This window comes from Amblyomma americanum, chromosome 11, assembly GCF_052857255.1.
Source record: "Amblyomma americanum isolate KBUSLIRL-KWMA chromosome 11, ASM5285725v1, whole genome shotgun sequence".
NCBI lineage: Eukaryota > Metazoa > Arthropoda > Arachnida > Ixodida > Ixodidae > Amblyomma > Amblyomma americanum.
In genome coordinates this window covers 106946928-106964793 of record NC_135507.1, presented here as the reverse complement: position 1 = coordinate 106964793, position 17866 = coordinate 106946928, and the positions used below count along the sequence as shown (strand labels likewise).

Genomic DNA, 17866 nt, shown 5'->3' with positions numbered 1-17866 from the left:
GCAATTTGCTGACAGCCAGCGTTCCCAGCCAGAACCACTGCAAAAACGATACTGGTTTCATGCTGGAAGACTCTGAAGGAAGCTAGTTTTTGCAATTTGGGGGGGGGGGGGGGGGGGGGGGGTGTAGAGTAAATCCATGTCCAGGGTCAAAGACGAAAAAGGAACCCCAGCGAAATGCAGTGGCAAGAGACTGACTTTGCAATTCGACTGAGCGAGTTCCACTCAGCTAGCTGTAGCTGAGCTAAACCACTGCCATTTTTTTTCTTTTTCTTCAATTCTATCTTTACCTTGTGCCCTGCTTCTCTTGCCATTACTTCTCACGAACACTTGTATTCCTCATTCCTTTCACCCCCCTTTCTTTTCATGTGTTCTCTGTGTTTTCTTTTTCTTCATTATATTTTCCTCCCATTTCGTTCTGCCATGCTGAATAATCCCTTATCGAAATATTCAGGAAAACACAACCAGCCATACCAAGCTACCAGTGGCAACTGGACACAGCCTTTCAAGCCACATCCGAATCTCTCCACGCTCGACACCCCGGATTTCTTTCTGCTGAGCTGGCGGTTTCTATTTTTTCTTTCCGCAGCTTTGGGGGACGAAAGTACGCTTAATCAACTTGAGCAGCCATCATGCCTGGACAAGATTCACCCTCCCCATCCTAACACCCTTGCCACTTCAAGCCCTCCTACCCCTCACGGGGCCTTCCTCTTCAAAGGAATGACACTATTTTCCTCGACGCAGACAAGTATAAGTTGGCCGGCAGCCTGAGGTTTTCTCTCCCTTGTTCACTTCGTGATTATCAAGAACCATCTGAGCAACTTCTCGCTACCATGGACGCTGCCTTGGTCAGTTGATCCGCAGCCGCTCGGGACTGAGGGTTGAGGGTAAATTAGTTTGGTCATAGAAGTTTGTGGCCAAGTACTACAGCAGAGTGGCCAAATCCTGCTCTGGTGAGGGAGTGCGTTGTCGGTTGTGGTCACCGAGGTCAGGCCGCACCCCAGGCCTGGTTATGCAATTCCATCTACACGCGGATTTTTTTTCTTTAACCCGGTGGAGAATTGCGCGGCACCGGGATTTTAGCACTAGTCCTCTTGCACGCGAGCAGAATGCTTTAACTCTACGCCATCACTGCAGTGGTAAGATTTAGCTGTTATATAGTTTGCTCTTGAAGGATATTTGTAAAATGGTATTCATGACCTGAGATCATGAACAAACCGACGATTGGAGCTAGTTGGTTTAGGGTTTTTGCAATGGAAGTGCTTACTTTGACAGAACGACACAGAGATGACAAATAGAGTGACGAAAGAGAGGGAGCACTTACTTTCAACGGTTTATTTTTCAGGCAAGAAAAGCTTTTGTAGGAAAGGGGAAGGGTGGGCGCACTGAATTATGACTTGGTATCGGACAGGCGTCCCCTTTCTTGGTGAGTTTTCTGGAGGGACTGCTCACATAACCTTCTTCCATTGTTCTCATCCTAAGTAAGGCAGGTAGTACAACATATTCTGAGGCAAGTTGGTGTATAGCTTGAGTAGATGCAGTGCCTGTTTCTCATGTTCTTCTCCATGTGCTGTTTTGTGCGCTTCATCTACTCAAGTCCTAAGGCCTTCGATTACTTCTCTCACTTTCTTATTTCGAGATTTTTCAATTACAGTTGTTTTACTGCGCGTCGGTTTGCATGTTTACTTTCTGTGTTTGTTTTGTCAAACTTAGCAGAAAAGAACCTGCCTATCTGATGTCAAAACGGCCATAACCGCGTGTGCCCACCCTCCGTTATTCCTGGAATAGCTTTTCCATCTGAAAAATGAGACTTCAATGCAAGCGCTCGTTCTCTTTCGTTGTTCTGTCAAAGTTAGGGCTTCTGTTGCAGAAGTACAAAAATAGTTGGAGAACCTATCCCATCCTATTGGCATTGAGCTTGTAGCTGTTTATTTAAACCCATGGTGCGAGAGGTAGGTATTCAGGTGACCAAGCACATCCCATGGTGCTGCCTTTCTGAGAATTAAGAAGCACATTCTGCGTCTGACAGAAATTGTGCTCCGTTTCAGTGAAATACGGCGCACTAAACAAGTTTTTTTTTTTAAATGATTGTAACTGTGTATGCGGGCTCAAGGTGAGGGGTTACGATAAAATATTGTTGCTACACAGACTCAGAAACAGCAGCATGTCACCATCAATCTAGTTCATAGGAAGCACCACTTAAAAAGGTGGCCGGTAGCACTGAATAAAATAAATTAATGAAAATGAATATATTTTTTGCCCAGTGCTCAAAGTGATGCTCACATGTCCCCAGGCCCCTTCCGAAACTGCCAAAAACGTGTAGGTAACTCGATAGATCCCTCGCCCAAAGTGGCCTCACCTCGAAGCGGTGCAACAGCAGCGTGTCCCGCTGGGCACTGGCCTCTCGGTATGCACGCATGAGGCAAGGCCCCTGTTCGCGGCAGCGCTTGCGCTGCAGGGCCTCGGTCTTCAGCATGGCCAAGGCGTGGGCCTCCTGCAAAGAAATACTTCTCAGGCCACAATCACCAATTTCGGTAAAAAGATCTCATTCGAGGCGCAATCGTGGCGTGAGTGTGGTTGGCGCCATCGAGCGCTCAGGTAGCGTGACTGGTATGTTTAGTTTAGTTTATGGGGGTTTAATGTCCCAAAGTGACTCGGGCTATGAGAGACGCTGTAGTGAAGGGCTCCGAGAATTTCAACCACCTGTGGTTCTTAAACGTGCACTGACAACGCACAGTACACAAGCCTCTAGAATTTCGCCTCCATCGAAATTCAACCACTGCAGCCGGGATCGAACCCGCATCTTTCAGGCCAGCAGCCGAGCGCCATAACCACTCAGCCACCGCGGCGGCTATGTGACTGGTATGTCAGGAACGAGTCGTCCTAGTGTGCTTTGTCACCACACAGGTGTTGGCGGAGTCTCTTCTAATAAGGCTAACACAGGGGCTGATTAGTGACAATGCATCACATACCTGGCTCCTGCACTTTCCAAACTGTACATTGCAAGGGGAACCACAACCTCAAACCAGAGTTTAATGGTATGACTTTTGTAGCATGGCTTCGCGACGTAGATGATTTTTTTGCGGTGCGTTATTCCAGGAAACAGTGGCGCATGAGATGCAGATGAGGCTGTCACCATTTTTAAACATGTATATCTGGCCATCAAACCTTGAGTTAGGCTAGTAGGTGTAGGTTCACTGTACAGCAGTGCAAAAAACAGGTGCGTGTTCCTGTAAATACGAAGGTTTTAGGAAATAAAGCCTTTACTTGCCAGTCAGCAATTGTCCTGTGTCTTTCTTTCTCTTGTCCTACATTTTTTTGCGCTGCTTTACAATGAATTTTAAACGTATGTTCACTGGCCTAGTTATGTATCATTTACCAGAAATGCCGACGATAAGATTCCTGGACTTAGTGTGATCGAGTTCTCCAAATTCTAAAAACGATGTGGCTATTACAAATGAACTGCTACACATCTCTAATTGCAACTAGATGCCTAACTGTAATAGTTGAAAAGTTAATTATTAAAGCTTAGTTAACGAGCTTACTGGAATTCGTTTTTAGTGCAAAAAGACAAAACAGGAAGGAACGAACTTTACAGGACCGAGCGCTAACAACTCAGGTTTTATTGAAAGACCACTTGCTGTTTACAGCAGCTGTTCTTATTACCAAAGTGAAATAAATGAGTGCACACACGAACGCACTGTCCTGTCATGTTCTTTCCTTCCTGTGGTGGCTTTTTGCGCTAAAAACTAATTCCAGTAATGCACTAAATAGCCTGCGAAAGCATTCTAGCAACCAGCTTGCTACTTAAGACAATTCAATTTTCTGGTGCCCGCCAACACTGGCAATACTATGCTGAAAAAGCCATATTCTTACCTCAAAAAGCCCTTTTTTTGAGGATTACTTAGTCTCCCTGAAGCAGCTGGTACTTAGGATAACCAGCTTCTTCCAACCGTTTCACTTGCTCCTGGAAACTAGTGTTTATCCAGTGTTCGCAAGACTTTTCCAGCGGCTTTTTGAACTACGTGTTAACCATTCCTCTTTTTGTCAGCTTTGAGTGAGCTGAATGATACACAAGCAGATTTGTCAGTTCTAAGAAGAGCATGTGTGGCCGCCTTCAAGCGATAACTTGAGGTCCAGAAGACGAATTTCTTTCTTTTCTGGCATTTCAACTGCCACCTGAAGTGGATGGAGCTCTTGCTTAAGAACCGCTATTACATCCACGGATACTTTTCAAGCGAAAGCTTCAGTGCACTAAGTAAAGCTGTGTCATTAAATTTGACCTTCTCAGAGCCAGAGGTCATGCTTTCGTGGGGTTGAGGTGTCTATCGAGATGTTGAGATCTGTGAGCTACAGGGCCTCTTCCTCTCCATAAAAATGTTTCCTTTCCTCAAAAGGCGTGCTTTCGTGGGGTTGAGAACATCTTAGAGCTACTGCCCTTTTCCTTTCGTCAAAAACGTTTCCTTTCGTCAAAACGCATATGATCATCCCATCAACTTCTCTGCTGGCTACCAACACTTCATCAACACCTGCATGAAAGCAGACTTAAGTGCCTCAATTGCGTTTCGCCTCCATCGAACCACAGCCACCGTGGTCAAGTTCGAAGCCAGCTACTCCCACTCAATAGACAAGGGCCTTAACCACTAAGCCAACGCGGCGGGTACCTATCCACTGTGCGGAATGCACTCAACGTTACAGGCGCCAAGCCGCATCTACTTGCAACTTGCTACACTACAGGCTTCACTCTTTAACCAGGTTCAGCAGTAGTTGAACTGCAGCTAATTTTTTCTGTGCTATCCAAAGCACTGTCAGCCACACTTATAAAATCATCGACATATCAAAACTCTCTTGTAACTTTGGAAAAAATCAGGCACTCATTCAGAATTCTGTCCACGTGTGCTAAGTACAAGTTACCCAATACAGGAGCCGCACACGACCGAATACACACTTCATTCCTGTAGGTAGGGTTTGCCTAGCCAACTGACAAAAGTGTAGCGGAGACAGAAGGCTCAAAATCTAATAAATTCTGCACAGAAAATCCTGTAGCGTTTTGAAATTCAACTACTCGAAATACGTCACCAGTATCATTTAAGCAAGCCTGCTTGAGTAGTGAACAGTAGAAACTTGTAATATCAATCGAGAAAGGCAGAAATAAGGTGCTTGTCTGGTTATGTCTTCCCATTTGTTTTTATAGGTAAGAATTTTTAATAGCTTTAATTTGTCCTGTACAAACAAAGCGACTGACTTGTGCCAAGGGTCATTCTCTGAAATAATCACCCTAAACAAGACATCAGGTTTGTACGTGTTTGCACTTCAGAAAAGATTTCCAGATGATCACGTTTCCTATTGCCGCACTACTAACTCCTCTAGTGGCGCCGTACCGCAGCTAAGCTGCATTTCCTGGCAGTTGGCAAGCCTTGAGCCATCTCGGGGCTAGATGCTTTGTCGTCTTCATCTCTCGTGCTGACTGCTGCCTTGCACGTCCCAACAACGGCTTGCGCGTATAAGTAACGCAAGTAAACCAGCCCTGCGTACGTCAACCGTGTCTCAGTGGCATTTGGTGGAGGTGCTGGGTGACGGCCCATGTACGCTGACCTTGAAGACACCCTTGACGTCAGTTCTCAACACGTGGCTACAACACCAGTCCACAAGGCAAGCCGCTGCCTGCGAGGCCTATAACCCGAGCTCAGCCAACTCAACATTGGCAAAGGCCATGACGTCCACTCCGGCTAGCCAGACAAGTCTGCATTCCGGGAATGCCCCGCTGTTCGTCCTCCACACACCTCGGTCGCCCCCATCGTTCCATGGCTAGAGGTTTGAGGACGCCGAAGACTGGTTGGCCAGCTTTGACCATGTGGCGGGTTTTAACGAGTGGGACGGCGAGCGCAAATTACTGAATGTTTACTTTGCACTAAAGGACTCGGCCAAGACGTGGTATGAGAACCATGAAGCTTCGTTCACTAACTGGGAGGTTTTTCGCCGAGAGCTCTTAGCCACGTTCAACACCAGCAAAAGAAAGGAGAAGGCTGAAATCACCTTGCAATCGAGGTCACAGCAGCCGAACGAGAGCGTTGCCATGTTCATTGAGGACATGACGTGACTTTTCAATCGCGCCGACCCTGGTATGCCCGAGGCAAAGAAGGTACGCCACTTAATGCGCGGCGTAAAAGAGCAGCTGTTTGCCGGATTGGTATGTGACCCGCCAAGAACAGTGGCCGACTTTGCCAAGGAGGCAACAAGCTTGGAGCGTCCTCTGCAGGAACGTGGCGTGCACTACGGTTGTCAGTCTAGTGTAGCAGCCGCTCACCACTGTACGCCTACGTCGCTACCCGCTGAGGAGCTTCGAGAGCTTGTGAGGAGCCTGGTACGCGAAAAACTTGAGAAACTTCGCTTCGAAGCTCCCCAAGCCAGCGTTGCAGCCATACCGGATGTGGTCCGGGATGAAGTCCGGCGAGTTGTTCAGCCGCCACCAGCTCCGCAGCCGCCGCCCTACGTGATGACATACAGTGAAGCACTACAAAGCTGTCCTGGGCCAGTGATGCAAGCTTTTTGCCCCGTCACTCCTGTGCCTTCACTGTAGTGTCCAAATTTCTTGCATTTGGTATCCATATCTTGTATATGGCTCCTGCTGATCTGTGCTGGTGACATTGAAAAAAATCCCGGCCCTGACATATGTGATCAAATTATCGCTGCCATCAAAGAAATGACATTATCTAGTGAAAAGTTTCAAAAAGAAATTCTTGGAAAGGTCAAAGACATGCAGCTGAGCATCATAGAGATCAACCGGCACCTATCTAAACTAGAAGAAAACTCGGATGTAGTTAGCGACGTCTTTAAGGAAGTCAACAACTTGGGCTCGATTATCAAATAATCCCAAGACAGGCTTCAAAGCATAGAAACAACACAAACGCGTCAGTCTACGATAGTTGTTGACGACCTCAATAACAGAATGCGTAGAAATAACTTGACCTTCAAAGGTATTACAGAGGAAACAGTGGAAACATGGAAAGATACTGAGGAAGTTGTGAGTAAGTTTGTGTCCAAAAACTTCGGAATTTCAGCTGGCGAAATCGCACGTGCCCAGAATAGAGAGCGAAGGCAGGACAGCATCCGCCCAAGAAATGTGAAGTTCTTAAATTTCAGACAAAACCAACATTCTCAAAAATGCATCCAAACTAAAAGATCTCGACTCCGCTTCCATTTGGAGAGAGGAGGAGTTTTCGCCCAGGATGCAGTTTATTAGGAAACAGCTCAGAGACTTCACTCAAAATCCTGGTGAAAAGTATAAGCTCTTATTTGATAAGCTCCTTCTCACTAGTACACCGTATCCATTTAACTCTGCCACTAAAGAAGTGATTGCTCTCCCCAAGCGCGACTCTAATGTGGCTCCTTTTCCCAAAAGCGGCACTAGTGAAATGACCACTCCTCCTGAACACTACGCGACCACTCAGAATCAATGACTACAAAATAAACCCATAAATTCAGCATTGTCAATTTTAGTGTCAAATTTCCGCAGCCTCTTTCCAAAGCAAGATAATGTATGTTCATATGTCGAAGCATGCTTAGCCGACCTTGTGTTGGGCACAGAGACCTGGTTATCTCCCGATATTGCTGACTCTGAACTATCCTTGTCCAGCCATTTTTCATTATTTAGAAAAGATCACATTACCTCGCGTGGTGGTGGGGTGTTGATAGCCGTAAGAAAAAGCCTGCAAGCCTATGTTGTTGATACAGGATTGTGTTTGGAAATTTTATGGGTTGCACTGCGTCTATCACCGTCCGTAACTTGTGCCGTTGGTGTCTGCTATCGCCCACCTGATTCGCACGAGGAATTCCCTGAAAACGTGAATGAATCTCTAACTTACGCGCTGAGCAATTTTCCACACTCACCGATATTCCTGACCGGCGACTTCAATTATCCGCATAATGATTAGCAGACATGCAGCCCCCTTGAAGCACAACAAAACGTGAATACCAAAATTTTCTGGATGTACTATCACTTTTCGACCTGCAGCAAAGTTTCCACACCTAGGCATGGCGATTCACTCTTAGATCTTGTGCTGACAACACAACCGGACAAGACATCTGTAAGCGTGCTCGATGGTGTCAGTGACCGCAGGATTTTGCAGTGCGATTTCAGAGTAGCCAGGAATAAACCAGAAAAAAACAAAAAGTTATATTTGATTATGCCAGGGCAAATGTTGATATGCTGCTCAATGAACTATCCTTCTTTTCTGCCTATGTTTTTTCATTCTTTCAGTTGACAGGATGCCAATGAAAATTGGTCTCTTATTCGCGGCAAACAAACATTGCTAAAAGATAAGTACGTGCCCAAAGTCACCATCACCACACCTACAGAAAGCACATGGTTCACAAGGAGCGTCAAAAGATCTATAAACACAAAGAAAAAAGTTGTACACGAAATATAAAGTGTCTAATCTGAACACGATTGGGATCAATACCGCACACATGCGCAACTGTGTAAAACTGAAATTGAAGACGTGAAGGACAAGTTTTATAACAATGACCTTTCACATCTGTTAAAGAACAATCCTAAAAAAAATGGCAAGTAGTTAATACAAATTACAGTTCCAACTTCTCAGTGTCAATAGCTAAAGAAGGCAAGCTCCTTACCTACCCTGAGGTAGCAGAAGAATTTAACCAATTTTTTGCTCAGTGCCTAATGGCCTGCGGTTTCCAAAGCTGCATTCAACTATGCCCGACATAACTGTCACGCCAGAAGGTGCATCTTCTGCCATAGACCGTCTACCCGCTAACTCCGCCCCCTGCCTCAATGGGACATGTCTTAAATTACGGGCTGTGTTTCAAACGACTAGAAAATTGCGCGAGTCATTCCCGTTTTTAAATCTGGCGATGCTTCTAAACCATCAAATTACAGACCCATTCGTCAACCAACATCAGCTGCAAATTTCTCAAGCACATACTCTCATCTGCCATCATGGGTTATCTGGTGAAGCATAAACTTCTTTTTTTACCAATCAGCACGGCTTCTTACACGCTCGATCTTGCGAAACACAGCTGTTTGAACTGATCACTGACCTTCATCACACTGTTCATGCTCACTCTAATATAGACGCCGTGCTTGTAGATTTCGCCAAAGCATTCGATAAAGTCCCACACATTTGTCTAATAAAAAAACTCGAGAATCTTAACTTCAATTCTAAGGTTATTTCTTGGATCAGGAGTTTTTTGGCCAGTTGGTATGAGACGGTCTTTGTTAATGGGCACTCATCGTCCATCTCCCCTGTTAAATATGGAGTACCGCAAGTGTCTGTACTCGGACCTATCTTGTTCTTAGTTTATATTAATGACATAAGCAATAATCTATATTCCAAGGTCAGATTATTTGCAGATGATCATCATCATCTTTCTAGACGTCAAGAAGGGTCGTCATGATGTGGTTTGGACCCGTTTAAACTCATTGCTGCACCGTAACCAGTCACATGGCCAAGTGCGGAATCTTAAGATCGATGATAAAGAACTTTCAGGGACAGAGCTGGCAAATGCTTTCAACGACTTTTTCACGAAAAAGAAAACGGATGGGTCTGCACGGAATGCATGCGATTACTTAGACTTTCATAACGATAATACAATATTTCTTGAACCTGTCACGACGGATGAAGTAGCATCGGTCATACTCAGCCTAAAAAATAGCAGCAGTCGAGATATTGACGACATCCAGATAAAGCCCATAAAATATGTAGCCGATATTATAGCTCCAGCTGTGGCACATATTTTTAATGTTTGTTTAGCTACATCAGTATTCCCAGAAAAAATGCAGATTGCTAAAATAACTGTTTTATTTAAAAAAGGAGACCGAAATGACTTGGGTAATTATAGACCCATCTCTGTATTGCCTGTTTTCTCTAAAGCATTGGAGAAAATTCTACACTCTAGACTGAATAAATTTTTAGATAAATACAACTTGCTCACACCATATCAGTTCGGATTCCGGAAAAACAAGTCTACTGAACTAGCACTCTTAGAGCAAAAAGAATATATTCTGACACAGTTTGAACACAAAGAGCTCGTAATAGGAATATTCATAGACTTCTCAAAGGCATTTGACTTGGTTAATCATAAGTTACTTCTAGAGAAGCTATGGCACTACGGAATTCGGGGCCAGGCTGCAGAACTAATAAAATCTTACCTGTCAAAAAGGAAACAAACTGTCAACATAGATAATACATATTCAGAAATAAAAGAAATTTATTCTGGTGTCCCACAGGGAAGCATACTTGGGCCCCTACTTTTCAACATTTACCTTAATGATATTGTGAACATTAACCCAAATGTCAGGTTTATCATATATGCCGATGATACTAGCATTTTTTTCTCCGGAAGCAACATTCATGACCTGATACAAATGTGCACACAACAATGATCACACTGGAAAGATGGTCACAATCAAACTATATGCGCGTGAATGAAAAAAAGACTAAAGCTGTAATATTTCGACCAAGAAACAAACCGATCACCCCACACGATAGTATTACCTTTAACTCGAGAGAAATAGAAATAGTTGATCACTTCAAATGCCTAGGTGCAGTATTTTCTTCGCACATGTCTTGGGAAGATCACACAAATCATGTTGTCCGGCAGTTAGCCAGGGTAACAGGCACGATTGGCTGCATTAGATACATTCTTCCTAAATCAATTAAACTACTTCTCTATAACACACTGTTCTGTGCCCACATTAACTACTGCCAGCTTGTATGGGGCACTGCAACGTATTCTTCATTACAAAAAATTTATGTTCTGCAAAAAAAGTTTCTTCGCTACGTCTTTAATGCGGACTATGGAGCACCCAGCAAAGCGTTCTTTCGTGAAACGGGCATAATCAAAATCTTTGATTTATATCAATATCGACTGAGTGTGCGTTTTAAACTTGAAACCAAAAATAACATAAATTATATTCGACGTCTGGCAAATTTGAAAGAAAAAGAAGCGAGTTACCCTTTTAGAGAGCCTGAAACCTGGTTGGTGCCTACACCACGCATAAATACCGGTAAACAGCGCCTGCAATATAGACTTCCTTCTCTTCTAAACACATACAAATCTGCCAATTTCAACTTGTCTACCTGTACTAATCGTGAGCTGCGTTGCTTATACATAGACTGTGTTACAAAATGATTTTTTTTTTCTTTAAACTGCACTAAGAGGTGTTTTTGTTTTGTTTAATTTGTATTGTTTGATTCATTGTGCTTTTGTTGTACTGCTGAAAGATACTTATGCAATGATGTTTGGATGAACATGTAAATTGCCCACATGTACAATCTAGTGGTAGATTTTTTTTTTTTTGGTGTTAATGTGTTTTTCTCTGAATTGTTTTCTTTTGTTTGTTTTGTTATTTTTTCTCGTTGCCTGTCACTGCTGCCCGGTATAATGGGGGCTGCGGCTCAGTCAAGCTGTCTATGACAGCTTTTTCTGCAGCTCCTCTGTCACTTTTTTGAGGCAGAAATAAAATTGATTGATTGATTGATTGATTGATCATTTATTTTCCCTTAAAGGCCCCAATGGGGCATTACATAAGGGCCATTACATTACATGCGTGATATGCAGACAGATTACTGATCCTTGCGACTCTACTCGTCTGCAATCAGGCCTTAACAAGATTAATGATTGGTGCACACAATGGCAAATGGAAACTAACACCTCAAAAACAAAAGTTGTTAGATTTACCACATTATCTAGCGCCGAACCTTGTCATTACACTTTGAACAGTGTGCGCGTAGAATCGACACCAATCATAAAATATCTAGGGTTGCATTTAGCGGCAGACCTCTCATGGAACAGTCACATTGATACAGTTATTAGCAAAGTTTCCAAAACACTCGGCTTCCTCAGACGTAACCTACGTTTAGATAATCCAGACGCAAAGCTATTAGCATATACTACATTAGTATGCTCTAAATTGGATTACGCCTCTTTCATCTGGGACCCCCATCAAGCATACCTGGTAACAAAACTGGAGCCTCTGCAAAATAAAGCCGCCTGGTTCAGTTCTAAGAACTACTCGTGATTAGCGAGTGTAACTGAACTAAAAAAAGCTCTCAATTTACCACTTCTTGAGAAATGGAGAATGCTTTGTCATTTTTCTACAAATTATATCACAGCCATTCTTCCTTTGCTTTGTACCATATCAAGCCGGGTCATCGGATATTCCCACGCATTGATCACCAACTCAAAGTCGAACCCATATTTGCGAGAACTAATCTCTTCTTTCATTCGCCTCTCCTCCTCGCCATCTGTCAATGGAATCTACTCCCTGCCACCATTGCAGCTGCCAATGATTACGAAGCGTTTGTAACCGCCCTAAAATGCCACTTCGAGCTGTAACCTTCATCAATCCATTCCTTTTTTTTAAATTTCTGTTGAAGCACTGCTTTCCAAGAAAACTTGAATGTTTGCTGCCATGTGCCTTTATATTTTGAGTGTTTGATGCTTTTCAACATGGTGTTCCCGGCCAAAGAATTTTGTACTTATTGAAAATTTTTGTTGCTTTGTTTTTACTGTTGTTCCCCCTATGTAATGCCCGCTGGGGCATTTAGGGTATTTGAATAAATAAATACCCGCCGAACCGCAGCAGTCCCGGCCCACCATGAGAAAAGCGCACGTTTGGCGTACTCCAAACAATAGGCCACTCTGCTACCGCTGCGGGGAACCCGGCCACATTCTCCGTAACTGCCCCTACCAGCGAATGGGCTTTCGGGGGTTTTCCCCTGATGCACCTCGATTACGCTACGGAGAACGGCCCCGGGATATCGAGCAATATCTGTCCGATAACGTGCAGCAATCGACCTCGCAGCGACGCCAGTCCCGGTCGCCATCCCCAAGGAGGTTTTCTTTGCCAAGCCGCCCATCGTCTTCTGGCCAGTTCAGAGGCACGTTCCCAAATCTGGAAGACTGAAGACGGCGTCCTCCAGGGGCAGGGCCGCTGCTATTGGACGAAGTCAAGAGCCTCCACCCGACGATCCGCGGCTACGATCCGACCGACGACTACTTGACCTCACGACCGCAACGACGACACGCTGTGACCGACTGGTTTCTGCCGAAATCGGCGATTTCCTGCTACGATCCAACCGATGACCTCAACGACAACGACGTGCTGTGACCGACTGGTTTCTGCCGAAATCCCAGTAACCGCTGATAACCGCGATGTGACCGCACTTGGGGATACCGGCGCTGATTTTTCTGTAATGAGCAGTCGGTTAGCTACGACCCTCAGAAAGGTTCTGACCTCTTGGTCTGGACCACAGATCCGCACCACCGGCGGCCATGTGGTTACGCGGATTGGTGTCTGCACGTCACGATAAGAGATCCGCGGTGCAACATTCCCTGGTTGCTTCACTGTGCTGCCCGAGTGCTCCAAAGACCTGATACTCGGTTTGGATTTCCTTCGGGAGTACGGTGCCGTCATCAACCTTCAGGAGCTGGACGTGTCATTTTCCACTCAACCCCCGTTGACGGTGATCCCGATTCAGGGAGGACTAAGTTATGCGTCTATGACGACCACGTATTGATCCCGTCAAGATCCAGCAGGTTTACTACCCTAGATTGCAATAACAGCACCGCAATTCATGACATCGCTGAAACCAACATGTCGCTGCTCCTTGGTCGGCAAGTCTGTGTTGCTCGAGGAATTGTTGAACTGAACAATGGCCGAACCGAACTCTTGGTGACCAATTTTGGCTGAGAACCTCAGTGTTTGCCTGGCAGAACAGCTACTGCGTATTTTGAGGAACTCAGCGAATTCGCGGGACAGCACGCTTTGCCCAGAGCCGCGGCATCAGTGGAGAAACCGACCACTCCCATAAAAACTGACGTGAACTCTAACCTCCCATCTAATCAGACACGCTGTCTGGAAAGCGTTATCCAGTCTTTCTGCGACTGCTTTGCCTCGACCTCCAAGGTTAGGCAGACACCGCTCACAAAGCACAGAATTGTAGTTGACGCCAACCAGCGGCCGTTATGTCAGCTGCCTTAAAGGATCTCTTCGAAAGAGCGTGATGCCATTCGCCGCCAAGTTCAAGAAATGCTCCAGTGCGACGTGTCACAGCCGTCGACAAGCCTGTGGGCGTCGCCTGTTGTTCTAGTAGCAAAGAAAGATGGAACTCTACGGTTCTGCGTTGATTACAGACGTTTAAACAAAGTCACAAAAGAGGATGTGTATCCTCTCCCGCGTATTGATGACTCCCTGGACTGGCTGCGCCATACCAAGTACGTCTCATCGCTAGATTTACGAAGCGGCTATTGGCAAATCGAGGTGGACAAATGCGACCTGGAAAGCGACCGCCTTTATTACACCGGACGGTCCGTACGAATTCCGGGTGCTCCCTTTCGGCCTGTGCTCGGCTCCTACAACCTTTGAGAGGATCATGAACACCGTTCTTGCCGATCTCAACTGGCAGTCCTGTATCGAGTACTTGGATGACGTTGTCATCTTCTCTGACACGTTTGAAGAGCACCTGTGACTCCTGCGCCCTGGGTTCGAAGCAATACGGTCGGCCGGTCTTTCTTTTAGGTTAAAAATGCTTAGGTTAGTAGTTAGGTAGTGTCATAGGCGTGGAAGAGATCGGATGAGACATTACTGAAGCATATCACATCAGAAAAGCAAGTGGTCAGTGTGTCAGCACTGCTTCCTTGTCTCTTCTTGATAATGAAATGGCCTTTTTGGAGCATTGCGGTTGATGGCCACGAGGCGATAGTAGCGCTGTACTAAAGCTTTGGTATTCTCAATAAAAATCAGTTGGAAGTGCAGCATTCGTCCTGTCATATGTGTGTCTTTTTCGTCCCCGTTTTTTCGTGCTGCTTCGTTTTCTCAAGATGGATCATTACCAACTATCCCAAACTTTGGTGCTTTTGCATAGTATTTCTTCTACACTGGGCTCTTTCCTATCCCACCAAACCAGGCAGAGTCCTATTGTCACGTGTGTGAATTTAATCATAGTGACCACATGCCAGTGCCGGACTCTTTCTTTTTGCATCAAGCAAGGCGCTGTTCCCCTCAAAGTTCAAGCACTGCTGGGACTTGTGTCGCCGTCTCTGGACCATGCAAGAAGACTCTGTAAGATAATGAAGTCTGAAGGATGGCGTTAAGTTCGACTTTACGAGGATTGGCTTCGTGTGCTAACCTAGGAAGGAAAAGATCCGTGCGGAGCGGCAAGACTGTTCCGTGACTACAAGAAATTGGCTACACAGAGTCCGGAGTTCTTGTGGCATTGGGTCCGCCAGTCCCTTCCTGCAAGGAGGAAAAACCAGACGACACCTAGCAAGGTCGACGTCGTAGGTGACGTGGAGCTCTCGGATGAAGTTCGCGAAATCCTTGAGAAAGGTCCAAAATTCTGCTTTGAGCCAATTGCCGGAAAGCCGGGGAACTACTGGTTATGGTGCGGCATATAGCCGGAAGAGCCAAGGAGCGAGACAAAGATAAAGCCATTTCTGATGGAGCTCAATCCGTGGCAAACAACATGAGTCGAACTTCTAAGCGCGTTCCTCAACAGAAAAAGGTGGTCGGCTACCTAAAACGACATGGCTTAATGATTGTACAGTCCGACAAAGAGGGTGGTTTTGTTGTGCTTCCCAAAAGAACGTGTGAACAGAAAGCTATTCAAGCAATCGAGAAAAATTTCAAGAAGACCAAATTTAAAAAGAGACTACAGAAGGCTACAGCGATCAAGTTGCTGCAGGATCTTCACCTGGAATCCCTTGCGAGTAGTGTCAAAAATTCGGATATTTGCATTCAGAAGCATTCTTCTCATGCAAAACGCACAAGCCCGATTTCCCGTTTAGAGCTATAGTTTCAGTAAAGGGTAGCTGGCAGTCAGCCATAGGAAAGTACCTCCAGAAGCAGCTGGCGACATTGACGATTGAAGACCCCTTCCTTGTTAGGAGCTCACATAAGTTAGCCGAAAAACTGAAGCAAGGGCTCAGCATGACTTCACCAGCCACCTTCGGGTTCTCCATTGACATAGAAGATCTGTACTACTCCATACCCCACAAAGAACTGTTTAAGGCGGTTAGATCGGTAATTGAGGATTCGGGAGAAGTGCCTTTTCAAAACAGGGCGGGTGTGAACAGTGACCGTTTCTTAGCCCTTTTGGAGTTTTATCTACAGTCAACTGCCATTAATTTTAACAACCGGTTTTACACACAAAAAGCAGGAATATGCATCGGGTCGCGCGTTGCTCCCGTTCTTTCTGTCATTTTTCTTTCCTGCATTGACAAAAGCTAGCATAGTTTCCTACCTAACCTACGCATCTTTAGATATGTTGACGATTATGTGGTGATAATGGACAAGCCGCATGTTTTATCTATTGACGAAGCTGTTGCTGATGTTCTCGCATCATTCAAAACGGTTGCAAAAGGCTTAAAGTTGTGGGGTTTGACTTGGGGAGATAAGTACGTTCTCCCCACTCAATCGCGGCTGACACGGTTCAAAGCCGCCCGGACCCCACCCCGTGATCGCGTACGCTACCGAGCGCTCGGCGACCACGGCGGGCCCTGCTCTGAGGGAACAAAGGAACGACACACTGGCTGACACAAACAGGCATTTATTGCTACAGCAACAATAACGCCAGCTAGCAACAAGGTACGCTAATGGATCAAGGTCGTCCGACTCACCAGCAAGGTTCCGAGCGAATGTTCACCCGCGCTAGGGCAAGGGATATATACTCCAAAGGCCGGACGGGACGAGCACAGGAGCCTGTCTCCCCGTCGCTTCCTCGCCCCGCCGGCGAAGAGCAGAGCCGCGAGCGATACGTCCGCTCGGGCCGACGATCCCAGCCGAAGCCCCCCTCTCCCGCGCGCGGGCTTTGGCAGTCTCTGCACAGCGATGCTGGCGCCCTCTCTTGCCAGTTAATGTAACTCACAAAGGAATGCGCTCAGCCTCGAGGTGAGACCGCCGCTGCACGGTGCCTCCCGGGAAAGCAAACTCGGGGGGCTGCAGGGCAAGTCCCCACAAAGTTTACCTTTGAACGCCCTAGTGGAAAATGTATACAGTTCCTTGACCTGAGAATTGATTTCTTGGACGGGCATATATGCTGGATGTACAATCCTAGGTCACAAAAGGCACTCCTCCCTTACAGTAGTGCTCATTCAAAAATTATTAAAAGAGCAATAGCCATGAATTAATAATAATAATAATAATAGTTGGTTTTTTGAGGAAAGGAAATGGCGCAGTATCTGTTTCATATATAACCGCGCTGTTAGGGGAAGGGACAAAGGAGGGAGTGAAAGAAGAAAGGAAGAAGAAGGTGCCGTAAATTCCGCTTTAGAAAAATCATGTTACGCTTTAGAAAAATCATGTGCTTTAGAAAAATCATGTCCGCATCAAATGTTTGAAAGTGTTCAAATGCAAACTCAGCAATTGCGCATGTCCGGCTTTCCTCCAGATTTATTGTCAGCTGTTGCAGAGACACTGCTGCAAAAGGAAAAGCGCATCAAAAAGACGGATAAGCAAGACCAGAGGCTGTCAACTCAAGTAATTCCATATCTTCACAGAATTTCTCGCAATCTTCAGAAAGTTGCAAGCAGATACAGTGTTAACGTGCTCTTCTCCACCCCAAGCAAGCTATCAAAAGTTTGCCCAATGATGGTTAGAAAGAAAAAGCTGATTTGCACTATAAACCACCAACTCGTTTTCACCCGTTGCACTACTAAGGTAGTGTACAGCATTCCGCTCACTTGCAATAGAGTGTACATCGGTCAAACGGGACACTGTTTTAATGAGAGAGCTAGGAAGCATTATAATCTCGTGAAAGAAGAGAAAAGTGGTCATCTTGTTATCCACTGCCGGGATTGTAAGTGTAAACCCATATTTCGGAAACCTAAAATTCTTAGGCGTGGA

The 17866-nt window shown here is 45.6% G+C and overlaps 1 protein-coding gene across 1 annotated transcript in view; it reads right to left on the bottom strand.

Annotated features, from left to right (window-relative positions):
* The window catches only part of LOC144111361 (WD repeat and HMG-box DNA-binding protein 1-like), a 402955-nt gene that overhangs the window by 160143 nt on the left and 224946 nt on the right, over nt 1-17866 (bottom strand). The window contains exon 8 of the mRNA XM_077644637.1: nt 2357-2491. Within this exon, the coding sequence (XP_077500763.1) occupies nt 2357-2491 (135 nt within the window). The remainder of the gene's footprint in view (nt 1-2356; nt 2492-17866) is intronic.